This window comes from Artemia franciscana, chromosome 16, assembly GCF_032884065.1.
Source record: "Artemia franciscana chromosome 16, ASM3288406v1, whole genome shotgun sequence".
Classification (NCBI taxonomy): domain Eukaryota; kingdom Metazoa; phylum Arthropoda; class Branchiopoda; order Anostraca; family Artemiidae; genus Artemia; species Artemia franciscana.
Window position 1 is genome coordinate 15743051 of NC_088878.1, and position 27863 is coordinate 15770913.

The 27863-nt window shown below is 35.6% G+C and overlaps 1 protein-coding gene across 1 annotated transcript in view; it reads left to right on the forward strand.

The window, feature by feature from the left end:
• Positions 1-27863, forward strand: part of LOC136037123 (collagen alpha-5(IV) chain-like) — a 151832-nt gene that overhangs the window by 32339 nt on the left and 91630 nt on the right. Inside the window, exons 4-7 of the mRNA XM_065719608.1 lie at positions 15975-16186; positions 20895-21131; positions 21558-21722; positions 26356-26485. Coding sequence (XP_065575680.1) covers positions 15975-16186; positions 20895-21131; positions 21558-21722; positions 26356-26485 — 744 coding nt within the window. The remainder of the gene's footprint in view (positions 1-15974; positions 16187-20894; positions 21132-21557; positions 21723-26355; positions 26486-27863) is intronic.

Sequence of the window (27863 nt, forward strand, 5' to 3'; positions counted from 1 at the left end):
AACACTCTTTAAAAGTGTTTTTAAATAAAGTTTGGGGTGAGTCTTGTTTACTCTGCTTAGAAGCATCAGCAACTACTTATTCCGCCAAGTTTTCTTGCTGTAACGTCTGAAGTTATTCCAGTTGGTGTTTGCTGCTGCAGTGACGGTTGAAAAAAAGATACAATCGTAAGAACGATTAAATCGTAGTGGAGTAATGAAAATCCATTGAGAAAGGCAATTAAAGATTTAATAAAAAAATTACATCTAATTCTAGCGTTTAGTAAAACATTCTATAATTAGCGAAAAAATCTTTCAGAGTCACAATGACAGTGACTAAACATTTCTAAAGCACAAAACTTTCCTTTGGATTAGTCACTTGTTTGCGTTTATTTGACTAAGTACAGTTGAACTTCTTGTTTACCTACATAGCCTTATACGGACGAACGAAAACAAACTTGTCAATGTAGACGTGTTAGTTCTAAAGGGCTGGACAGATTTAATATTATTCTAGCTATTACCAGCTTTATTTGACGAATACGGATGTATTATAGCCTACGCCAGTTTGCCATCTACCGTGTTTTTTCTGTATTAAAGCTCAGCATTCTTCAAGACTTTATTCACACTGACTCACTTACCACATTCCCCGTCAACATCAACTTATACAACTAAACATCAACTTATCATCCAGACATTCTATTTTATTGCTACTGTGCTGACTTTGCAACAGCGTATCATAATAAGGCTTATGCAACGTAAAGCTTTATGTAAAGCTCTAGTCTGCTATGGAGTGCCTTTATTATAAAGTTGGACTCGAGTTTGCTATGAAATGTCTATATTACTGACAAAATCTGCAGAAGGATTGCATAACGTACTTTAAGCTAATGCTATCGTGACAGGTTGTACAGTGAAGCGCCAAAGGTCTCTCTCTCTCTCTCTCTCTCTCTCTCTCTCTTTCTCTCTCTCTATCCCTCTATCTCTCTCTCTCTGTTCTGTGTTATAACACATAATCGTCATGATTTCCTTTAACCGTTTCAAACCATGACGACTCAGATATTGATGACGTAATTGGGCCAGTTGCTCAGAATACTTGCATATCATCAAGCTCTTCTGCTGATTCTTAATAAAGGTCACTTTAAAGACATTAATGCACAACTTAATATCGTCCTGCAGCATCTATTTTTTTCTGTTTTTAATTTGACAAATTTATTTAATTTAACAAATCACTCCAAGACTTCAACAATTTATTTTTAAAAAGTTCAATGCAGGTCCAGTAAGATCAAGATGACTTTGACGATTATTTCCATTGACTTTTGTCAGTGATTAAAAAACAAAACAAAAAAAAAACAAGTTTTTCCAAATAAAAGTAAAGAGCAACGAATCTAAGAAATTTAAAACGAACAGAAAATATTTATTATATGACGTTGACTGCCTACAAGTACAGAATGGAGGAGAGGAGTATCTTATTCTGCATAAAAAGGGCATAAAATCTTTAATTTCCCGTCCAAATGATCCGTGTCCGGATATTATGGGCAACTTGATGCGGTCACCTTTTGGAAAAACGACCACAAAACAGACAGGCATCAGTGACTATGGCTCTTAGAAAAGTGCGAAACGAAAAATTTCGTAGTTTTGGATACAAGAATTTTGAGGACATGTTAAATATAGTGGTATAAATTTTCATTAATTTCCGAAATATATCCTTGTTGTCCTTTGATTTTAGACTTATTAATTGCGTTATTCGCTTTGTAACTACAAAGCGAATGTAACTACAAAATGTAACTTTGTAACTACAAAAGCGCAAAAATCCTAGACATAAAGTTTTGTGGAAATAAGAAGCAATTGTGAATGATTTAGTCTGCATACTGCGTTTTGAATTAGAGAGTTCGCTATTGCAAAATAGTTCTGTACTTTAAAGCACTCATGCTGCTGTTGTACCCTTTCATTAGTAGCTTGTGATTTCGAAACCTTTAAACTCCAATTTAGATGAGCATCAAGCATTATTTGTGAAATGTACTCTCACCAATTTGCTCTGGGGAAGGGATTGCAACTGCCCCTCCCGGCCTCGGTGTGCCCCTCCCAGACCCCAGTTTGCCCTCATAAGCTGAAATTTAGTTTCTTCTAAAATCATGTCTAAACTGAGATAAATCTCCATAATTTAAGCATTAACAGAAACAGATCAGTTTTTTTTAGTAGATTAATTAAAAAACAAACTTTCCGAAAAAAGGTTTTTTAAAGAAAAATGAAGGCCATATTAAAATTAAGATCAAAAGAGATAGAATCGTACAGTAATTTAAACTCAAAACAGCCAGAAACTACTTTTAAAGATTAAATGAAACCCAAACCAACAGAAGTTAAATAAACAATCATAAGAAAAGAACATACAACAGGTACTAATATAAATGAATAGATAAATTTTAAAACTAGTAAAGCTTAAGCTGCATATTTAGATCAAGCTTAAAACGCACAAAAATATTTTGCTGTTGAAACATAAATGAAACCCAAAACGAACAGAAATTAAATAAACAGTTATAGCAAACAAACATACAACAGGTACTAATATAAATGAATAAACAAATCTTAATATAAGCGGAACTTGAATTAGATATGCAAATCAAGCTTGAAACGAAGAAAAATCTCTACAAACAAGAATTTGGATTTTGCCTCCTTCTCTCACTGTAAAAGTCTAAAACCTACGGCATCATTGGCGAATAGGCCAGTCAAGCTTTACTGTCATTTGCGCTTTACTGAAAACTGTGCGTGTCTTGAACAGTATTGAAAAGTACAAATAAAATCAAACTGAATGTTTCATATGTCATGCTATTAATTTTTTAAAGATCATCAGTTCAATATTTTAATTCACTGTAATTGTATTTTCATTTTCGATGCTGCAATAACTAGAAAAGAAAATATTTGTAATATAAACCGTTTTCAGTGAAGCGCCAATGGCATAGTAGGCTTTAGACTTTTACATTTAGGGATGGGGACAGAATCCAAACTATTGTTTGTAGTGAAGCAATATTTGTCTTGAACTGGGAAAGAACTAATAAAATTAAACTGAATGTTTGATATATAATGATATTAATTGCTGAAAGCTGCCGAAAGCTTGAAAGTTCAAAATCTAATTTTACTGTAATTTTTATGTTTATTTTCAATGTTGTAATAAGTACAAAGGATAATATTTGTAATATAATTCGTTTTCAGTAAAGCGCCAATGACGCAGTAGGTTTTGCATGTTGCTGAAAGCTCGTCAGTTCAAATTTCAATTTTACTGTAATCATTATGTTTATTTTCAATTTTGCAATAAGCCAAAAGATAATATTTGTAATATAATTCGTATTCAGTACAGCGCCAATGATACAGTAGGTTTTAGACTTTTACAGTGAGAGAAGGAGGCAAAACCCAAATTCTTGTTTGTAGAGATTTTTCTTCGTTTCAAGCTTGATTTGCATATTTAATTTTTCACTTGTTTTAAGATTTATCTTTTTTATCATTTATATTCGTATCTATTGTATGTTTGTTTGCTATAATTGTTTATTTAATTTCTGTTTGTTTTAGGTTACATTTATGTTTCAATAGCAAAATGTTTTTGTTCGTTTTAAGCTTGATTTGCATATTCAGCTTAAGCTTTACTCGTTTTAAGATTTATTTGTTCATCTATATTAGTACCTTATATGTTTTTTCCTATGATTGTTTACTTAATATCTGTTCGTTTTCAGCTTCATTTATCTTTTAATAGTAATTTCTGGCTCTTTTAAGTTTGAATTCTTGTAGGTTGTAGGTTTCTATTCTTCTGATCATAGGTTTAATATGATCTTTACTTTTCATTAGAAAACTTTTTTTTGAAAGATTTTCTTTAATTAGTTTCTATTCGGTTTTGATTTACAAAATTCAAGTTTTTCAAATTTCCTATTGAAAAATAATTTTTTATACCCGAACAGATTAACAGTTTTGGCAAAAACTAATAAAATGAAACTGAATATTGTATATATAATAATATTAGTGGCTGAAAGCTCACCAGCTCAAGATTTTGTTTCACCTAGGGCCGGTTTTTAAGCTTTGACGCTTCTAGGCCCGAGCGTTTTTGCCGCTCCGTTTTGGCAAGATTTTCGGAGAAATCCCCAAAGTTTCGGAAATGGTGAAAGCAACAGGGCCTAGTGGGCCTATTTGTAGATCCTGGTCTGATTTCACAGTAATCTACATTTTATTTTCAATATTGTAATAAGCACAAAAGATAATATCTGTAATATAATTCCTTTTAGTATAGCCCCCAATCCGAAGTCGGCCTTATACTTTTACCGTTAGAGAAACCGGCAGTAACCATTCTCTTGTTTGCAGTGAACACACCATTTAGTAGAGGTACATAACCCCTACTCTCTGAAGACTCCTCCGTTGGGAGGGGGGGCAAATTGCCCTTCGATCTCTTTTAACTCTTTAAAAGTAAACTAGTACTTTCAATTTTCGATCAAATGAGCCCTCTCTGAAGTTTTTTACGACCATCCCTTCTATAAGAACCACATATGCCCCCAGGGCATAACTAACAACGTCTGTCCACGGGTCCTGGGGGATTTTGTTGGCCACGAAGTTTTAATATCTTATGTTTGAGCTATTTTGAACAAAATGGCAATCTCAAAATTTTGAATTGATGCATTTGGGGGAAAAAGGCATTGAGGAGGGGGAGGGTTGGTTCCCCTCCGATCTCTTTTGACTCTTAAGAAGTAAATTAGAACTTTCACTTTTTTAAAAAAAATTAGCCCTCGCTGTCGTTTATACAAGCATCCCTTCCATAAGAACCACATAAACCCCCAGGGCATAGCTTGCAACGCCTGCTCCTGGGCCCTGGGTTGTTATGTCGGCAAAGAATTTTTTTTATCTGACCCTTGAACTATTTTTAATAAAGTGGCTATCGAAAATTTTTATGTGATGCATTAAGAGGAAAAGGGTGTGGGGAGATGCTATTTACCCTTTGATCACTTTTGACTCTTAAAAAGGGCACTAGAACTCTCGATTTCCAATTAAATGAGCCCCTTTGAAGTTTATACGACGATCCATTCCATATGAGATGAATCTGGGAAAAAATAAGTAATAATAATGATAATAAAGGAGTTTTTGTTGTCTAACCTTTTAACTATTTTTAATAAAATGGCTATCTCAAAATTTTTATTTGCTGCATTTGGGGAAAAAGATGTGGGGGGGCTGGTTGCCCTCTGATCTCTTTCGACTCTTAAAAAGTGAACTAGAACTTTTACTTTTCAAACAAATGAGCCTTATCTAAGTTTATACAAGCATCCCTTCCATAATAACCATATATACCCCCAGGGCATAACTTACAACGCCTGCACACGGGCCCTGGGGGACTGTGTCGACACTGTTTTTTTTTTATCTGAACTTTGAACTATTTTAAACAAAAATGTCTGTTTCAAAATTCTCATCTGATACATTTGGGGAAAAAAGGGCGGGGGGGGGGCTAGATGCCCTCCGATCACTTTTTACTTACAAAAATTGAACTAGAACTTTCAATTTCCAGTCAAATGAGCCCTCTCTGAAGTTTATACGAGCATCCCCTCCATAATAACCTTATATGGCCCCAGGGCATAACTAACAACGCCTGTTCCCGGGCCCTGGAGGGTTGTGTTGACATCGGAGTCTTATCATCTGACCTATGGGCTATTTTTAACAAAATTACTGTCTTAAAATTGTTATCTGATGCAATTGGGGGAAAAGGGCGTGAGGGGGGGGCTAGTTGCCATCTAGGGCGTGAGGGGGGGGGGGCTGATCTCTTTTGACTCTAAAAATGTGAACTAGAACTTTCAATTCCCAATCAAATGAGCCCTCGCTGAAGTTTATACGAGCTTCCCTTCTATAAGAACCATATTTATCCCCAGGGTATAACTTACAACGCATGCCCCCGGGCCCTTGTGTCGACCCTGGAGATTTTGTTACATGATCTCTGAACTATTTTTAACAAAATGGCAACCTCAAAGTTTCTATTGGATGTATTTGGTGAACTCTTAAAAAGGGTGAACTCCTACTTTGACTCTTAAAAAGGGCAGTAAAATTTTCAATTTCCAATTAAATAAGCCACTTTGAAGTTTACACGACGATCAATTCCATATGTAGGGACTCTGGGAAACATAAAAAAAAATAATAATGATAATAAAACATTGGAGCTGTTTGGCCTTTACTATAGGCAACACTATAGCGTTGCCTCTGATTCTCTTACAAATGGTTCATGGTAACAAACTTTAAGTAAGGAGCGACCCGGCTCAATAGTAACCGAGATTCTAAAAAATGGAATTTTGGTAGAAATAGATACAACAAAAGGATTAGATTTTTATGTTACGAGCCTGAGAAAATTTTCCTTTTTTCGAAAAGAGGGGAAACACCTCATAAAAGTCATAGAATTTGAATGGAAATGACGCCATCAGATTCAGGTTATCAGAGTACCGTAATGTAGAGGTTTCAATCTCCTATCCGCAAAAATATGGAATTTTGTATTTTTTGCCAGAAGAAAGATCACGTATGCGCGTTTATTTGTTTGTTTTTTTATGTCTTTTTTACCAGGGGTGATCGTATCGACCCAGTGGTCCTAGAATGTCGTGAGAGGGCTCATTCGATTGGGAATTAAAAGTTTTAGTGCCCTCTTTAAGTGCCCCGAAAATTGGAGGGCAACTAGGCTCCCTCCCACGCTCATTTTTCCCGAAGTCATCGGATCAAAATTTTGAGCTAGCCATTTTATAAAGCATAATCAAAAACTCTAATAACTATGTCTTTGAGGACGATTTAATCCCCCACAGTCCCCGAGGGAAGGGCTGCAAGCTATGAACTTTGTTTATTGTTTGCATATAGTATTGGCTATTGGGAAGTGTACAGACATTTTCAGGGGGGATTTTTTCTGGTGGGGCATCTGGGGTTACGTGGGAGGATCTTTCCATGGAGGAATTTTTCATGGAAAATAGAATTTTCCATGAAAATCGCTTCTGGCTTGGGAGTTGAACCTGAGATCTCGCAATAACTAGTTGAGACTACCATCACTAGACCAACAGGTACAATTACTGATCTTTTTAGGGGTGCCATTTGGTGGAGGGGGTAACTGCCCCCTACGAGTAAATTTTTTTGTCATCACCTAGATTTTGAAAAATACATTTGTGTTGTATATTGTCTTCGTAACTCAAAACCACACAGGATGGACGATAGACTATCTATCAACAAGTCAAATGAATAATTTTTCACTAATTTTTAAAATTTTTTAGCCGTCCTAACCAAGTGGTTGGCGCGTTGGGTTGGGAATCTTTTGTCCGAGGAGCACGGCTTGAATTCCTGGCGCGGCCGGTTGTTTGGTTTAAAACGGGGGTCAGAAGTGTGACTCTCTGAGTTCATCCAGAGTCGACCCAGCTGTTAATAGGTACCTGGAGAAATCTAGGGAAGGCAAGCAGGAGGGAGGTGCGAAGGTACAGGATGACTGGCCCCCAGTATACATTATACAATACATTTACAATATATGCAATACATTTGTATACAAACATATTTGTATTTACATATACGGATTTGTGTACAATGCATATACAATGCATTTTTATATTGTATACAAAAATACATGCATTGTTTTCCAGCACTATATAAAAACGATCAGAAATTAAATAAAAAACAAGTTTTTTCCAGCTGACAGTAAGGAGCAACATTGAAACTTAAAACGAACCGGAATAATAACTTATATGAGGGGTTCGCCCCCTCGTCAATACCTTGCTCTTTACGCTAAAGTTTTTTAGTACTTTCAGAAGAGCCATCTATTATAGTTAGACGGCCTTTGTGATTCAGGGGTCATTTTCAAAGAATACGAACAAAATTCAAACTTTAGCGTAAAGAGCGAGGAATTGGTGAGTGGTTTAACTCCCTCATATATGTAATAATTTCTGTTCGCTTTAAGTTTTAATGTTGCTCCTTACTTTCAGCTGAAAAAACTTTTTTTTATCAATTGGCTCCAACTCTGCCCCCCCCAGGATTTTGACGAAATTAAAACACCGACTCTCACTGATTTTTGATTTCTTCTCTTGTATGGCATTATTGGCCTCTGTTTGCATTCAGCTAGCTCAAAAGTCATTAGGTACAAACAAACTCTGGGTGAACATGGAAGGTATTTGGAAAATATGAAAAAACTTGGCTATATAATTCTTTTTTAGGACCTCTTGTCGAAGTTTTGGCCCCATATATGTAATTAGTATTCAAGACATTGAGATACAAACCTTACAGGAAATCAAACACCATCAGCGATATATGTGTTTGCTGCGTTTTGGATACATGAGAGTCGTTTCGCTATCTGAATGACTTTGCTAATAGTATCCCTTACGCAAATACTGCTGAAGCCCTATTCCGATATACTACTGGAGTGGCTAACCCCTCGTATATCTTCAATGGCTCCTGCGACACACATATCCTACCATTCCTACAATAAACATAGAATTATCTTAGCTTCCAGTGATCAGAACATTTCCAGGAAACAATGCATGTCAGGTTCTATTTCTTCTACCATTCCTACTGTACACATAGCGTTGCCATAGCTTTCGATGATAAGAAAATTTTTAGAAATATCGTTTTGAATACCAATATGTTTGATATAAAAGAATGGGAACTGACCCAAGTTATTATCAATAGTTAAATTGATTTTAGTCTAGAACCATGTCTAAAAGGAATTCTGACGAGGGCTCGTTCTTGAACTATAGACTTGAATCCATGGGAAATTTTCGAACCAAGAAGTTCATGGGACGGCAAAGAGCAATATCAAAACTAAAAAGCGCATAAACACTGTCTTCGATGGTTTAAGATCTTAGTCCTTGAGGCGAATCTTGTTTATTTTTTATTCTGAGCATTTTTTGGAACTTACAACTATATTTGGATTTTTTTTGAACTGAGATTTTTGGGACTTTGACTTATTTTTGAATTCAGAATTTTTTTCGACCTAGAATTTTTTTTGGGACAAAATTTTTTTGGATTTGTAAGTTTTTTTTGGAACTTGGAATTTTTGGGACTTGATCTTCAAATTGCATTGTATATACATATAACAGATAATCCGGCTGAACTTTTTTTTGGAACGTGAATTGATAGTAAAATCGTGTATGGTTTTATCAAAATCTTATCAAGCATTTAAAGAGTACATTGAGCGTCAGGAAATCGTCTATCTTTTCTATAAAATCACTGTCTAGTGAAACTGTTTGCACAATGCATACGCATTTGACGGTTATTATTACTTAATGTTTGATAAATATATTTTTTAGTTTTTTTATGCGGCTCCCCCCGTGGTACTCTATACACACAAACTAACACACAGATATATAGTCACATAGACATAAAACAGAACACATGCACACAGGCAAAAAAACGGACACACAGGCACACAGACGCCTATGCATATAGACATATGGGCAAACAGACTCATAGGCTTACAGACTTACAAACAAAAATACAGACACAGAAACAGAGGAATTAGAGATCTAATCTATATTTCAGGAAAATTTCAGCCAGGAATAGACTCCTCCGGCATTTTGGTTAGAATATTTTATACCTTCATACTCACACGAGTCAGGTTTTTCCTCTTCGATACAGTGAATTTTACAGTTTTATTAAGGACAACTTTGAACAAGTTTACCTTATTACTACATATATACTTACACTACAAGATATTTTAGATGCAACTGTGAAATATATTAAAGAAACAGACTTGGATCAGTATGTGAAAATAGTGAGATAACCATGTTATTATTATTGTGTTTTTGAAAATAAAATGTTTGAAATAAAAGAAGTTGGAGTTATGATTGAGCACTCTTGGACTTATTACAGCGGATAGACAGAGAAAAAGACAGACAGGCACACAAACACACAGGCACACAGACACAGAGGCACACAAGCACACAAGCACACAAGCACACAGACACACACACACACACACACACACACACACACACACACACACACACACACACACACACACACACACACACACACACACACACACACACACACACACACACACACACACACACACACACAAACAATAGTTGCTGACTGAGAAAAAAAAATAATAATAAAAGTACTTTTCAAGTATAATAAACTCAGCTAGCTGGTAGATTCTGAGTGATTTAGTTACTGACTGGGCATCCAAAATTTAATAAGAATACTTTTAGATAAAATAAACTCAACTACTTGCCAATTTCCAAGTCTTTTAGTTGCTGACTGCAAATAAAGAAAAATTAATAAACTCAGCTAGTTCCTAAATTCCGAATGTTTTAGTTGCTGACAAAGAATCAAAAAATTTAATAAAAGCATGTTCGACTACAACAAACTCAGCTAGTTGGTGAATTCGGGGTGTTTTAGTTATTGACTAGGTGTCAAAAATTTTAATATAAGCACTTTTGATCATAACAAACTCAGGTAGTAGGTAAAATTCCAAGTGTTTTAGTTGCTGACCGAGTAGTAGGGATCGAGCCAGATCCGTACTGCTCCAGACTTCTCAAAGCCAAAATGATTACACAATACTCTTTTCATCTGACCAAATGACAAGGGGTTGCCGTCGGAGCCTTTATGGAAAATGAATTAAAACTGCCTAGCAACCATATCGGACTGATGTCAATAATTTCCGGAAAACAATTATCTCAATGCATAACAAAAACATAACCGGATGGTGAATTTCACTCTCAGTGAAAGCTATATAATAATCTAATAATCCATACGACAACCGACTACGTAAAAAAAAAATAATAAAAGCACTTTATAACAAACTCAACTATTTGGTAAATTCTGAGTGTTTGAGTTGCTGACTGAGCATAACAAGTTTACTAAAAGCACTTTTAAGTACAACAAACTCTGAGAGTGTACAAATTCTGAGTGTTTTAGTTGCTGATTGAGTATAAAAAAATTTAATAAAAGTACTTCTGAGTAAAATAAATTGATGTTCTACACATAGTGGATACCGAGGGACATACCTCATCTCGATATGTACATCCAACACAGTAAATTAGTATGGTATATCATAGGACCCCATTTTACGGATTTGTAATAATGAACTGTAAGCAATAAAGCTCTTTAAGCTTAATCTGTCTTTATTTTTTAGACTTGTTACCAGAAGCCATTGCACTGCCAGGCTCAAACTAAGTTATCATGGATGAAAATACTAAAATATAAATATCTTTTTACTGTGATCGTATCATCTCTAAAGGTTGTTATTATGATTTCGCCAATTCTTATGAGCCTGTCTAATACAACCAATTTAGAACATGTTAGGATTAGAATAGATAAGGTGAATCCGTAATAGATGAGGAGAAAATATTGAATAAAATGAATACATTTAGAATGGAGAGAAACTCAGTTTTGGATTTGTCAAGTAAGAAAATAGCAGAATAAAGGGTGACCTTACTGCCCCATGAAAGCTCAAAATCACAGCAATGGTCTCGGGAAAGGAGGTATTGTATAAAAGAAAGGAATCACGAAGAGCAAAATAAAATATCAAGAAATTCAAGGTTTCCCTGCAGGGTTTCTTCACATTCCTTGAGGAATGACAGAGAAGATTCGTATAAAAGAAATAAGGTATACAAGAATTCATCATCGTTCAAAGAGAACTCTCATTTATCAATTTATGCTAAATCTCGTTACTGATGGAACTTATAAGAATACTTTTTGTTATTATATTTTCAATAAATACTTTTTACCATATTCATTTTCTCTTAGATTCTCATAAGAGCTGGGTTATTGATTAAAAAATTAAACTTACTTGTTTTTAATGCTCGAAGATGGATGAACAGAATTTTTCATCAAAAATTTAATAAAAGCATATTTGGGTACAGCAAAGTCAGCTAGTTGATAGATTCCAAGTGTTATAATTAATAACTGAGTATAGAAAGAGGCACTTTTGAGTACAACGAGCTCAGTTACTTTGCAAATTCCAAATGTTATAGTTGCTTACTGAATAGAAAAAAATTAATAAAAGCACTTTTGAGTACAACGAACTCAGATAGTTGGTAAATTCCATGTCTCTTTAGCTGCTGACTGCATGTAAAAAATTTAATAAAAGGAATTTTGAGTACAGAAAACTCAGTTACATGGTAAATTCCGAGTCTTTTAATTGGTGACTTAGTATCTGAATGAAATAATAGCACTATTGCACACAACAAACTCAGCCACTCGGTAAATTCCTAGTGTCTTATTTGCCAGCAGAGTTTCTGACTAAAGCACTTCTGACTACAATGAACTGGGATAGTTGATTAATTCCAGGTTTTTTTTAATTGCTGGCCGAGCACTGACAGATCCAGGCCCCCAAGCTTTCTTCTGGTGGCCTCTTTCCCTGTTGATTTTCCTTTTTACTCCTTTTTTAGAATATATTTGTCAATTTGGTCAATTATTGACACTTTTGTCCCATTGGGCCCCAAGATTTTTTTCTGGTGGCCTCTTTCCCTGTTCTTTTTCCTTATCACTTTTTCTTAGAATAAATTTGTCAATTTGGTTAGTTATTGGCACCTTTGTCCTGTTCGTCTCTCAAGATTTTGCTCATTGGCGCTCTTGTCACTCCCCCCACCCCCCAAGATTTTGATCTAGATCCGTCCCTCTGGATGACTATCAAAAATCTAATAAGAACACTTTTGACTACAAAAGGCTCAGTTGCCCGAAGAGTTCTTTAGTTACTGAATGCCTTTAAGTACAATAAACTTAGGTAGTTGGTAAATTCTGAGAGTTTTAGTTACCGACTCTGTATAAAAAATACTTTTAAGCACAACAAACTCAGCTTGTTGGTGATTTGGTTACTGAGTATGAAAATTTTATAAAAAACACTTTTGAGTACAACAAACTCAGATAGTTAGGTAAATTTCGAATTTTATACTTGTTGACTGAGTATAAAAAAAAATAAAAGCACTATGGTTTTGATCGATCGGTAAATATCCGAAGAATTATAAAAGTACAAAAACGTTACCGTTGGTTCTTGCTAAAAAAAAAAACAAACTAAAACTCATTCATATATTCTTGATAAAGAAAAAATTTCCCACTAACAACATTTGATAATATGAAGTGAATTTCAGTAGCATCGAAAAATATTTAGTTCGGTCATATCTCTACTACGGGCATTTATTCATTTACGGACATAGCTGCAATTTTTAACTACCCGAAGAGTGGTCATTTGTTCCACTACAGCTCTGAATGGCAGCACATTTGATTTTTCATAGGTCACACTATGTTAACTGATCTTAGGCTAGGTTCGTTTGAGTCCAGTATGCTTGCGGGCAAGCCTCCTGAGTCAAATCGTGACGGCTTGGGATGATCTCTATTGCACTCAAAAGAGCATCTATTACTACCGATTCTAAATGACCATGAGACTGCTGCCCATCTCCCCTCGAAATGTTTTCACCATTCCTGCTCTTTTTCAATGAATGGTTGAGAATTAAAAAATATTTTAATGTTGGTTTTTATTCAAATTTAATTTTTTTTAAAGAAACCGAGTTTGTACTCAAAAGTGCTCTTATTAAATTTTTGATGCAACTAAACACTAAGCAATTAAACTACTTGGAACTGAACACTAAGCAACTAAAACACATCTAATTTTACCAACTACCTCAGTGTGTTGTGATCAAAATTGATTATATTAAATTTTTTATGCTTAGTCGCAACCAAAATACTCTGAATTTACCTACTACCTGAGCTTAATGTAGTCGGAAATGCTTTTATTATAATTTTTGATACGCAGTCAGCAATTAAAATACTTCGAATCTATCGACTAGTTGAGTTTGTTCTAGTTGGACATGCTTTTATTATACCAACTACAAGGAATTTACCAACTACCTGTTTATTAATTTTGTTGGATATGCAGTCAGCAATTATAAGACTCAGGAATCACGAAGTACCTGAGTTTGTTGTATCTGAAATGTTTTAATAAGTTTTCTTATGCACAGTTTGTAACTAAAACCTCAGAATTTAACAACTAGTCGAGATCTCTATACTTGAAAAGTGCTTTTACTATTATTTTTTGCTCAGTCAGCAACTATTGTGTAAGTGTGTGTATGTGTGTCTTTGTGCCTTTGTCTATGTATGTGTATGTGCTTCTGTGGCTGTGTAACCTCGGTGTCTGTGTACCAGTGTGTGTGCGTGCCTGTCTGTGTCTTTATCTTTGTCTGTCCGTTCTAAAAATCCGAAAAAGTTCAATCATATCACCAACTTTTTTTATTTCATAACATTTTATTTTCAAAAGTAAAATAATAATAACATGGTTATCTCACTGTTTTCACATATTGATCCAAATCATTGTCTTTATGTTTCTGTCTCTGTATGTCTGTTTGCATGTCTATAAGCCTAGGAGTCTATAAGCCTATGAGTCTGAATACCTATGTTTCTGTAAGCATGTGTGTCTGTGTACCTGTGTGTCTATTTTTTGTGTGTGTCTGTGTGCCTGCGTTCTGTTTTCGTCTGTGTGTCTATGTATCTATGTGGTAGTTTGTGTGCAAAAAGTACCACGGGGGCACCCGCATGGAATAAATAAAAAAATGTATTCGCCAAAGATTATGTAAGAATAACTGTCAAATGCGTATGTGTTTTGCAAACAATTTCACTAGATGAATATTTCATAGAACACTCCTGTGGTTAAAGGTACTGTTGAAATGCTTCATAAGATTTTAATAGACCATACACAAATTTACTATCATTTCATGTACAAAAAAAATATCAACCGGATTTTTTCGTTATAAGTAGTTGCAGTGACATTTAAAGATCTATGTCCTAAAATAATTCTAAAATAGAATTGGAAAAAAGTTCTAAGTCCCCAAAAAATGTTCAGAATCAAAAATTAAATAGGATTTGCCTCAAAGGCTAGGCTCTTAAACCACCCAGAGGCAGTGTTAATGCGCTTTTTAATTTTGATATTGCTCTTTACCGTCCCCTGAAGGGCCAGGTTCGAAAAACATTCACGGATTGAATTCAGTAGCCCAAGAATGGCTAGTAGGGAAAAGTGTTTTTAAAACTAATTATTATATATGATATACAAATATATACAGACAATTAGGGAACTAAAGGGAATGTAAATGTCTTGCGATAAAACAAGACTAAATGAAAAATAGTCCCTATTCACTGATTATGCAACAAAATTCATAAACTACGAACCTCCTGTATACTACAGTCCTTGACAAAATTCCTTTTAGAGAGGATGCTTGATTAAACTCAATTTGACTATTGATAATAACTTGGGCCAACTCCCATTTCTTATATCAAATATTTTAGCATTAAATGTGATATTTCCAAGAATGTTCTTATCACCGGAAGATGCGATAACTCTATGTATGTTGTAGGAATATTAGGAGAAATAAAACCTGGCATGCGTTGTTTCCTGGAAATTTTCTTATCACCAGAAGCAGAGATAACGCTCTTTGTGCTATAGGAATGGTAGGATATGTGTGTTGCTGGAGTCATTGAAGAGATACGAAGGGTCAACACCTCCAATAGTACATCGGGATAGGCCATTGGTGGTTCTTGTGTAAGGGATAGTAGTTTTACTATCCCGGAGGCGTATCTTTGTTTTTTTGTGACGCTGCTTTTTTCATCATTACGAATTTCCTATTTTGAAGTTGGTTCAATGCCTTGTGGTACTCATCAGAGTTGACAAATAGCTTTTGTTTTTTCTCTAATAGATTTCTTGTAGAAAAAGAGCACTGAATGTCAGAACTTATGATTGAATGAGTCTTCTTCCAACTTTGTTTGGTTATCCACCCCATATGATGAGGCCATGGAAAAGAAAGAACTGGATCCATAGGAAACTCATTGCTCTTTCCTTAGTCAACGCTATTGCATTGACTTTGGTTGATTCCACAGTTACTTACTTCATGTATCATTACTTTTGAGACAGCCTATGTTTAATTCAACTGTTTGTGCTTACTTTTTTTTAAATTCATCTCTGCTTACTTTGCTTAATATGTTTTTTTGATTCAAAACATAGATATATCTGGTAGAAATTTCTAACATCGTTTGTATTCTAGGACTGCAAGGCCTTCCTGGAATGTCTGGTGGTCGTGGACTTCCTGGCTTTCCTGGTCTTGATGGAATCCAAGGGGATCCTGGAGATGGAGGTATTAATTCTATTGGGATAAAAGGTGAAAGAGGGGATCGTGGTTTTGAAGGTCTTCCAGGCTTCAAAGGATTTTCCGGAGAGGAAGGTTCACGTGGCATGGGTGGTGATATTGGTGATGACGTAAGTTCGAAGCTTTTGCAATGTTTTTTTATTAAATTATTTTTTGTATTTAATTTCTTTATTATAGTCAATAACACCTGCTTGTTGCTAGGGCCTGCTTGGATGTGGTTGCTAGGGCTTTGCATAAGTAAACAATTGACTATTACATAGCAATCAGGTGTCATAATAGATCAATAATCAATAATACTTGTTGGTTGCTAGGGTGCCGGTCGGAACTGGTAGCTAGGGAACCACTGGTTAGATTAGGCTCGGTGTCTTGAAAAAAGCCCTGAGCGGAAACATATTGAAAGTAAAAGAAATCTCGGTGCCACGGTGGCATGAACTGTGTTGATGTTCGAAAATCGAAGAAAATATGCGAATCAACGTTTCAAACTCTGGTTTTGATCGAAATAAAATGAAAATAATCAAATGCATGCTTCAAAATGAGTTTTATTGTCTTAAAATATGGATCCTTGTGACAAAAAAAAGATTCTTGCTTTAAACACACTGGAAGGTGCAGGAAGTGCTACGTGCCAAGAATAGTCATAGTCAATGGATGGTAATTCATTTCTTGTTATTTCATCCAATGGTTTCATCATTTCCTTTAATTGGGCATTCCCAGAGAAAATTCGAAATAGGTCTTACGTTTGTAATAAAATACAAATTACGAATTAAATGCTCTTCTTACGCTATCACTTTAAAAAATAATCGTTATCAGGTCTCACGAATAATCAGAGTACGTTTCCATGGTTCTCTTGAATTTCCAAAGCATCTATATCTAACTGTCACTCTCATTTTAATTTACATAACTATGATATAAAACCCACATCTGCGTAAAATTTAAAACAATAATATCATCTAAATCTATATCCAGTAATTGATTTTTCCTTTCAAGTAGGAATTGTTTCCCGGAAGTAAAATAAACCCGATCCATAGCTTACGGAGAAAGGGGGAAATTGTCATTAAGATCAAGAAGCCTATTGCATAGAATCTATTTTCAATAATGTAATATCAACAGTTGCTTGATGGTTCAGTTGAATAAGCCTTCATTCCATTGGAAATATCTGGTCTTAAGTTCAATTCCTATACCGAACAAAAACCTATGAGGACGGATTATAAAGATTCCCTGAACAAAACACGTCGTGATTAAGCTGCTTGAGGAATGCCCTGAGGGGTGAAACATATTGAAAAAATCTTGAAAAAAATCTCGAAGAAAATATCTTAAAGAAAAAATACATCTGGAAGGAAAAAACTATCTTGAAGAAAAAAACATCACGAAGAAAAAAATATCTTAAGGAAAGCATTTCGAAGATAAATACGTCTTGGAGTAATAAGAGACATCCCCTAAAATATTACGTAACACCAACCGCGTGCTTAATAGGTCATCCTCATTCACATTCGGGGGTTCCCCGATGGACTAGTGGCCCGTAAGTTCTATCAAAACACGTGTCATTGACACGTGAAATTATGTCATCCTCAATTAAATATTATGTAACAACCAGTTGTTCATGATAGATCAATAATCAATAATACTTGTTGGTTGCTAATGCAACGTTAGAACTGGCTGCTAGGGCTTTGCAAAAATAGTCTCGTTTAACACCCACGAAAAAACCTATGTCATGTACGTAAGTAAAACATTGGAGTAAGGGGTACTATGATCAATTTCTTTTTACATCTGGAGGGTTCTCCACTAGACTAGTGACCCTGAGGGGAAAACATCTTGAAAAAAGAATCCCCGGAGAAAAAAAAATCTCCTATAGTATTACGTAACAACAAGGTGTGCATAATAGATCAATAATCAGTAATACCTACGTCTTGAGGAAACTCTGCCAAATTTCCAATAGCTTAAAAAAAGTGCCGGTAAAGGGATTCAAAGGGATAGCTGTGCGTTTGTACCTTGAAAGCCTCAACTAATTTCGTGTTGGTTCAAGCGATTTTAGTATTCCACTTATGAATCTTAACCGCTGGGCTTAGAAACAAAAGTGGGAAAAAATGGATATCCCTACTTACCATTTAGTAATTCTGACATATTGTCAAAAATTAAAGTGCCTTATAACCTATTGCTGACTAAGTGGCGGAAACGGTGGCTATACCTACTAGAAAAATTCTGATTGGAAAAGAAATACCAAGGTAGAACGAAAACCCCAAGATTAGTGAAGCCTGCCGTCGTTTGCAGTTTTGATTTCAGTTTTGGTGTGACAGTGGCAGTCCTCAGGCGGGTGCAGCGAATAAAATCGGACTCTACACGAAATGCAAATTTGCAAAATGTTTTTCTCAGCACCATGCTCTAATTATAGAAGGAAGTAGTACTCAAATCAAAATCGACCCTTCCCTGGTTTGGCTATTTGTGAAAAATAACAGACATGTGGAGTATTCCGTCCGTCCCCGTGTAATCCCTTTGGAGAAAGGGTGGTCTGACTACTACACTTCCAAGTTTTGTGCACCTGATCTCCAGCTCGAACAGGCTTTTGAAAATGAACTAGGCAAAAGGCTCTCAGAGCCAACTCTAAGTCCGGAAAGTAACCTTCTTCAGTGTCTGTGATGCTATTAGCAAAGTAAAAACAATCCTCAAAGGGAGTTGATTTTATTTGTGGCTTGCGTCTGGTGAATAAGAGTCCAATGCGGCTTCAGCACTTAACTTTAATGTACCAAATGATATTATCGTGTGGCTTCTTGCCCAATTTTTCGGTATCGATATCATCACTCAACTTATCAAAAAGGGAAAAGACCCATTGCAGTGCAGTTCGCATAGGCCAATTGCTATCTGTTGCTTCGGTTCTGTGTGAACATTTTTGAGATACTTGTTATTGATGGCATAAACCGAGTTTGCTACAAACCCAGCAAACAGTTGGGTTAAAAAGGGGGAGCTATCTTTTATACATAATATCTTTCTGGAATGCGATCGAAATGATGAATCTATTGTTATTGCAGGTTTAGCTGTAAGTTAAGCATTCGACTCCAGTTTTTCTAGTCAACTGCTGTTGAGCGCATATAACCGCGGTCTTGACAAGTCAGTTGTCTCTTCGTTCCCTAATTCGTATTTGAAACTTGCAGCAGTGGAGATTAAGATTAGTCTACTGAGTGGGATAAAAACTTCTTCTACTATTATACCAGTTCGGAAAAGGATTCGTTAAGGAGCTATCTCTACGCCCTCTCTTTTCAGTAACAGTGTAGCTGAGGCTCAGCATGTGGTTAAACCGAGCTTTATGTATGTTGGTGGTGATCTGTCTTCATTGAACTATGGTGACGATTTTCTTTTGTATTAAAGTCATCCTTTTTCCCGTTTTGAAGATAGTTTTGTGATGTTGAAAAGCTCATATGAGAAAAACGGTCTGTCTTTCAACGAGACTAAAACACAGTTTATTGTCTTTAATCGTAAATTAAGTGTTCTTGCCCCAAAAGTAAAACTTACTGACAAAATAATAAACTCTTCTTCAAGTATAGTGTGTCTTGGTCTATCTGTGGGTTGTAACGTTAAGTCGATACGTCTTTATATAATTTTACCTGTAAAGTCTGAAAATGTTACGGTATGATTTGTATCTTCGTAAGCTTCATATAGTCGACTGATTCGGGTGGAGCTATTTTCGGTGATGGTTACACCACATGTGTTGCCGCTCTCTCCTTTTTAAGTTCTTTTATCAGATAAGAATGAATGTATTTGTTACTACTGTTTTTGTGAATTCATTTTGCGTTTGTCTCCTTGGAAGCGTAACGCAGCTATTAACAACCAATATAACATACCTGATCCGTATATGGTTATTCAGAAAATACTAGAAAAGTTTTAAATGAGTTTTACTGGTAAGGAACTGTGTGATGCTTTGCGATATTAGTTTTCATTTGCTTTTGCACTTGTATATATTTGTGCGTTTCTTATTTCTACGTTGTTTATATATATACAATATATATATATATATATATGTATATATATATATATATATATATATATATATATATATATATATATATATATATATATATATATATATATATATATATATATATATATATATGAGAGACCCGAAGGACCAATAGATCCCCTCAAATTGCGAAGACGATAGTTTTCTTTGGATAGCACTCCATTTCGGAAAGCAATTTATGAACTCTTTTTCGAAGCATTTTTATGCATAAGTTAAATTTTGAATTAGAGAGTCGGGTTTGAGGGAGCGGTAGGGATAGCCCTCTTGGCAGCCCTTACTCTTTGTAAACCAGCAAAAACAAAAAAAAAAAAAATTATTTTTTCTAAATGAAAGTAAATAGTAATAATAAACATTAAAACGAAAAGAAATTGCTCTGTATGTGAGGGGAGCTGCTCAAACACAAGGACTGTTGAATTTTATGAATTTTATTGCAAGGATTTGGGGGCTTGCATGGAGGCAGCCGTCCCCCTCATATATGAAACACTTTCTCTTCGTTTTTAGTTTTAATGCTGCTCTTCACTTGTATTTGAAAAAATTTCTTTTATATTACTACTTATATTTGTGGTCGTACATAGGATTCTATTTCTGTTGAAGGGGATATCACCGGTGTAACATTTATTTTGAATTTCTTTTTGTCTCTTATGAAACTGAGGAGAAGCACCGAGCTGAAATACTGAGACTTTTATGCCAGGGTATAGGTCCAAGCACCGTTGATTCTTAAATTAAACTTGCCTGAAAAACGGACAATGGGCTTAAGAAATAGAATGTTTCGTCTTTATTTGAGCAAAATTAATGTTTCTTTCCCTTTACAGGGCTTCCCTGGACCAAGTGGAGATGCTGGAGAGGCTGGTGAGCCTGGAGATATGCAAATAGGACCTGCAGGACCTAAGGGAGAACCAGGTGACGCTGGTCCGAGGGGAAGAGCATTAAGTAGACCGGAGCCCGTTATAATTGGGACAGAAGTCAGTGGATCACCTGGTGAAAAGGGGCCAGCAGGAGACAAAGGAAATAAAGGCCAGAGAGGACTTCATGGATTGAATGGAGTTGTTGTGAGTAAAAATTATATATATTTGATACTATAAATTTAGCCTGATCTATTAACCAGTTTTTTGTTGTGTCAGTAAAACGCTCGAAATCAGAGATTATTTTTACTTGTTGATTTCTATCTTGGAAGCAGCAGCAAACCTATTTGAAGCCTGATGACCTCATTTTCACTCTCCAGAGGTTTGCAGCTTATCCTGCAGTGTTGATTAAGATGATATATGAGTAATTTGAATTGAAAAGTTTCGTTTTAGATCGTTTCGATCTAAAACGACTCCTTTCATTCGACTTCTTTCCAGGTAAAAGTTCTATACCCCGCCCCACTACTTAATTAGATTTATTCCAATCGTCTTGCCTGGCCTTTTTTTTTGACAACGTAGACCTAAGTCTTTTCCAATAACGAAACCAGTGAAATATTTCAACGATTATTTTAGGGCCAAGATGGTTACAGGGGTAATCGAGGAAATAAAGGTGAACAGGGTGCTGATGGTCCACGCGGTAAGCAAGGCCGAACAGGACCTGTTGGTGCACCTGGTCAAGTGAAGGGACAGAAAGGTGCACCTGGTTACGGTGGGCTTCCTGGCATAGATGGCGTGAAGGTAAGCTATTCGGTTTTGTTAAATTTTCAGACGTTGAAACCACATAAAAAAGACAAGAGAATAGATCCTTTGAACTAAGAATTTTATCTTGTTTTGTTTGTAGTATTACAAACGTCTTTGTCTCTCTGAAGACGCTGATCATTACTCAAAGATTTTAAAACTTTGAAACACAAGAAAATAAATTATATTGAAATAAACTCCACATTAAATAGGAATTCAACAAAGAAAGTAACCTTACGAGCAAGAACAAAATCAGCTAATATTTGTTCGATATCATTAAAATATTGATTTCTCCATTTTTCTACCACGTGTATTTCAGAAATACCGGCTACATTAAGGATAGCCTGTTGCATAAATGCTTTATTTTACGTGTCATTTCTTAGAAAAAGGTTAGGTGCAAAATCAAATATTCCAGTAAAATTCAATAGAAGCAAAGTATATTGTATATTTATCTTAGGATAATTTCTCTTTACGTGTCAATTTTTGTTTTGTTAAATGTCAACTTCTGTTTTTATAACTTTACCTGTTTTTGTTCAAAATTCAAGTAGCTTTACCATAGTCTGCTTCTTCCTAAAAGTCATCGTCGATTTAAAATTACAAATTGAAACTTGTAGAAAAGGTTTATAGATTGTTATCTATATAAAAAGTACTCCATCCTGTCAGTTATTGTTTCTGCATATTGGCATCATCCTAACTTACTTGCTGAGGTCGACCCTCCTCGTGGAAGGATTTGGGCCTGCAATTACTGCTAACTCGTGCGTGAGGGCTCCGTGTATCCCTCTATTTGGTTTGGCTCCTGGTAAATGAGCCACTTTAAAGTGTCGACGTTCTTTGTCCACAATTATTGTGGCCTACTTGGGTGACGGAGGCCCTGGAGTGATCCTTGAAGGACTATTTTCGGGAGACAGGTCGACTCCATTCACTTGAAGAGGCTGAACTAGCGCAGTTCTTGCTCTTTGATCCTGCTTAGAATGGCTTTATTGAACTGTAGTCTTCGGGCTGCTTCCATCTTCACGATCCCATCGGTCTATCTGATTCTTGCAATATGATGAAGGCATGTCATCTTGAATACTAGACTTTTTCTTTCGTCATTGGTTTTAAGTGTCTATCTTTTGCATCCATGTATGATTATGGGAATGAGTAGGCTATGGTATAGATACGCTCTGAGTTTGTTGGATAGATTATACTTTTTTCAGTAGATGGGTAGTCTTCGGAACCTGAATCTAGTAAGTGCAAGTCTTCATTTTGTATCAGAACTATGACAGTAGTTAGAGGAGAATAGGCTACCTAAGTGTAAGAAGTTATCCACCGTTTTTAACTACCTTTTGTCCATTGTGATAGTGGGGGGTTTGGGAGGTGGGTATCTAGTTCCTGCATTGTATTCACCATAACTTTGGTCTTAGTGGCATTGAATCTCCATCCCAAACTGCTTGGAGGTGTTGCAGAATTTATCATCTTTGCCTACAGTTCCTGCGAAGAATTGGATAGCTCCTTCATACCGTCAGTGTAGGCGAGATTGTCCATCAGTAGCCTTCGTATTTTAACGTCATATGCCGACGGCATCAGTGACAGACCGACATTTAGAAAAAAAGTTGAAGAGGCATGGTGATAAGATGCAACCCCGGACAGTCTATCAGAGGATAATACTTGATCTCGGAACTGATCCCTCAGACTTTTAAAAATTTTACCTATTTTATTTGGGACTCCATAGTGAAAGGGTCTTTCGTGCTGTATCAAATCGAGTGCCTGTTGAATTAGTATAAATAGCTGATAGAGTTCATTGTTGAAATTAATGTATTCTTTCACGAGTTGTCGAATGGCAAATGTCGGATCAAATCTGGATTTGTTGGGGTGAGAGCTGGCCTAATATTCTCAAATGACGAAAGCAGTAATTGCTTGTGTTCTTTGGAGTAAAAATTCCGTCTGAACATTGACTGGTGGCTCGTTGGCAAGTTGGACCATAGTTTCTGAATTCTTTTTTTTTTATCCGAATTGTATATAGGGACAGCACAGAGTGGCCTTTGCAAACAGGGTTTAGGGTATGTTGCTGATTTCCCACAGGGTAGACACAACGGTATAATTAAAATTCGTAGCGTCATCCAATCCGATGTTAAAAAGTTCAGCAGAAACTCCCTCTGGTCCTGGGGATATTTCCCTTTAGAGCGACTTGTTCTTGATCGCGTATGGGAAATTGTTTCAGCTTTTTGGGATCATCTATCTCTGGGAATTCGGGATCATCACTGTCATATACTCTAATAATTCCTCGACACGCATTCTTTTTTACTTTCTCTTTCAGCCGCAAGCCAGGTTTCGCGTTGCTCTTGCAATACATCGACACGCTTTCTTTTGATAATTTCTCTCTGAGCCGCAAGCCTAAGCCCCCCCCCTTAAAGCAACACATATACAAGGTGCTAATTTTTAATTGCGTAAAACTTGTGGATACATAACATTTTTATAGTTTATTTTTAGTCTTTTCTTTTTTCTTTTTAGTTTTTGCCTTTTTTTATTTTTTTCTATTTTTTTCTCTTTTAGTCTTTTTCTTTTTTTTTGTTTTTTTCTTTTTCTTTAGTTTTGTCTTTTTGTCTCTTTTTTACTTTTCTTTTTTTAGTTTTTCTTTTTTAGTTTTTCCTTTTTTTAGTTTTTCCTTATTTTTAGTTTTTTTCTTTTTTTTGTTTTTTTTCTTTTTTAGTTTTTCCTTTTTTAGTTTCTTCTTTTCTTTTATTTTTTTCTTTTTTAGTTGTTTTCTTTTTAGTTTTTTTTGTTTTTTTTCCTTTTTTTAGTTTTCTTTCAGTTTTTTTTCAGTTTTTTTAGAGATGATAGTTTTTAATCCTTTAAAAAAAAATTTCTAGTTAGTTTTTTTTATGTATTGACGTCATACTTAGTGACAGACAGACGGACAGACGGATAGTACATTTTTATTTTATATAGATTTTCTTATCGAATCACAACAATCATCTTCCAATTGACAAATTTCATGAAAGTAATTTTAGATATCTTATATAAATATTAGACAACAATAAATGTTTACAAATAATTAAAAACATGCAATAATTGAAAATAACCCGAAACTGTTTCTAAAAACAAGCTATTGTGCTAAATAGCAGAATTTGAATTTACTACTTAGAAGATAGCAATGATCGGCTATTATTATTGGGGTTTTTATTTACAAATATTTAGCCAGGCCCATCTAGCTCATCGTGGTTCACAGTGTTAATGACCACTTACGTCAGATAAGGAGCTAGCTGTGGTATTATGTGCCTTTAATATACGCCTACTGCAGTCTATTTGACAAAAAGTATACGAGTCTCCCGACAACATTTAGATCATTTATGTGTCGTATTTTTCTCTGCTTGTTGTTTATTTACTTTTATTGTTTTTCTCTCTGTTTTTTTTTTTTTTTGTATTACATGGTCTTATGATCAGAACAGAGCATTGAATGGAGTTGAATGTCTGATTACCGAGTGTCTTTAAACATGCTTAAATACCCACAACTCAAAGTCTCTCTCATGTACTTCATGTACCGAATGAATTATGTACTCTCTTCAGACTTTATGTACTAAACACTGTCTGCATCTTACTGATTATATGTTAGAATAGAGCCAAAAGTTCAGTTTCCATGCCGTAATTTTACAGAAAATTTCTTTCTTTGATCAATAAAAAGAAATGTCTCACCTAAAGATTCATAAATTGTTAGTTACGACCTTTAGATATAAAAGCGATGATTTGACACTTTATCACGCATTGTGATTTGACAGTAAGACTATCTTCACTTCAGCTTTTAGTTTTTCCGTGCTGGAGGATTGGAGCAGATCGAAATGTGCCCCCAAGAGATGTCTGACAAGATATTGATCCACAAAAGACGAAGTTTGGCAACTCTCTTGATAGCTTAATCCTCGAGAATAAAGACTGGATATCAACACGAGACCTTCAGTCAAATGTTTAGTTTCTCCTTAGTCTTGGAAGCATTGAACATAATCAGCCGGGTGTCATACCACTTTTATACCTTTAGGAGATTTGATTCTAGGCAAAGGAAGGTTTGTATCATGTTTATCGACAGCACCATGGACCGTGGCTTCGCCAACAAAACAGTGTAGAATGTTCATGAGGTTAGCCTTTATGTTATTGATATGCACCAGAAAAAATATGGGTCTTAAGGCCAAGGAACCCTGACATTTACTAGACACTCACTGGAAGTAAATCCACTGAAAACTACACGAAGAGTGCGCTTTCCTAGAAAACTTCAAGAATCTCAAGCAAAATACTATAAATTCAATGTGTTTGGAGTTTTTTCAGCATACTCTAATACCAGACTCTGTCGGAAACTTTTGTGGAATTCAGAAGATAGCCCCTCAACATCATAACCTTGGGTCACAAGTTCAACCCGCTTCTACTGCTGGGTATTCAGGCAGCCAAGTGTTGAGTGTTTCTGGCGGAATCCATATTGCATATCACTAATAAGGTTATTTGACTCTAGGCGTAAAATAACCAGTAATGTCTAATGTGAATTATTGTAAATTCCCAAAGAATCAACTCGTTAATGATATATCTCAATCAAAATGATACAAAATACATTTTCAGAATTTTTTCTGCTAACATCACCACTTTATGAGTTAAAACTACTTGTCTTTTTCAGGGGGAGCCAGGTGAAGCAGGTCTGCGTGGGTATCCGGGAGATCAGGGCCGACCTGGTATACCAGGAGTTTATGACCCTTCTCTCTCCTTAGACCCTATGCCAGGTCCACAGGGGTCACAGGGACCAATCGGTGCGTATTGTTTGCTTCTTTTGTGTTTCTTTTTTCCTTATACCAGCCTTGAAACGTCCTATGTTTCTTGAAAAATTAGCTTTTACAGTAAATAAAACAAAGTACATCATCAACAATTGTGGCATTAACGTCTTCTATTTCCTCTGATAGACAAGGTTAATTATATATGCGTAAGTATAGCCTGAGGTTGGAAGCAAGAGAATCCAGTCCCATTCTCTTTCGACGAAATGGGATAAAAAGTGATTTTAATTCGTGGTTACAAACATACATTTGCTGAAGCCAGAAGACCTTCCTCAAGTTCAAGCAAAATTTGTCTTCTTGTTTTCTGGAACTGAAGTTCTGGTTCGACTCATATAAGTGCATTTTTTTAGGAATCTCCAGCAAACAGATATTCTTAAAATACTGATGTTTCCTTAAGATACTTGTGACTCTATCGATTAGTCAATAAAATTTGTGGAGCTATGTTAATAGTATGCCTTGGGCTTGCTTATGTAAAGGCAACTTATCGTTAAGAAAGTAAACGTTCGAATTATTTCCTTACATTGTTTAGATTGAGCTTTGGTTCTAATTTTCAATAATCGTTGGATTTGAATGAGAAGTATCGTTAAAGCACTTTAAGATTTTAGCCTATAGAGCGAGGACTGTGATTTTAATCACAGCTCTTGAGAGAAAGCACAGAAAGTATAGAGAGCTAGGCTGTGAAAGTAAGAACAGCTTCTCACTTTGAGTAGAATAAAACTTTTTTTATTCAATCTTTAACCGTTTATCAAATCAAGCCAGGAAACACCCTCCCTCCCCCCCCACATTTAAAATTTTCCCTTTAAGATTTTCCTGAAAACTTCTGCCCTATGGATAATTTTCCATGTGGAAAATACCCCCCCCTCCGCTTAAAGCCACCCCAAAATTTCCGTATGATTCCCATAATAAATGATATATGAACAATTCGCAAAGTGCGTAACTGGTATCCCTTTCCCCAGAGAAATGGGGCTATGTCATCCCCAAAGGCATAATTATCAAACATTTCAAGCGTACTGAATCAAATGGCTGTCTCATAACCTTTAGCAGATGTGTTTGGGGAGAAAAGGGGCATTTGAAGGCGCTAACTGCTCTCAAATCTTTTTAGTCACTTGAAACGGACACTAGAACTTTTGATTTCTGTTTTCATGAGTCCTGTCCTGGTTAACTCGTAGGACAATTAACTCGATGCAATCACCCTTGGAAAAAAAAAAAACAGAACAAAAAACAAACAATAAACATGCACCCGTGATCTTTCTTCCAGCAAAAAATAATAATTTCTACATTCTTATACATAGGAATTTGAAAACTCTACAATGGGGTTCTCTGATATCCTGAACCTGACTTTGGGATTTTCATTAAA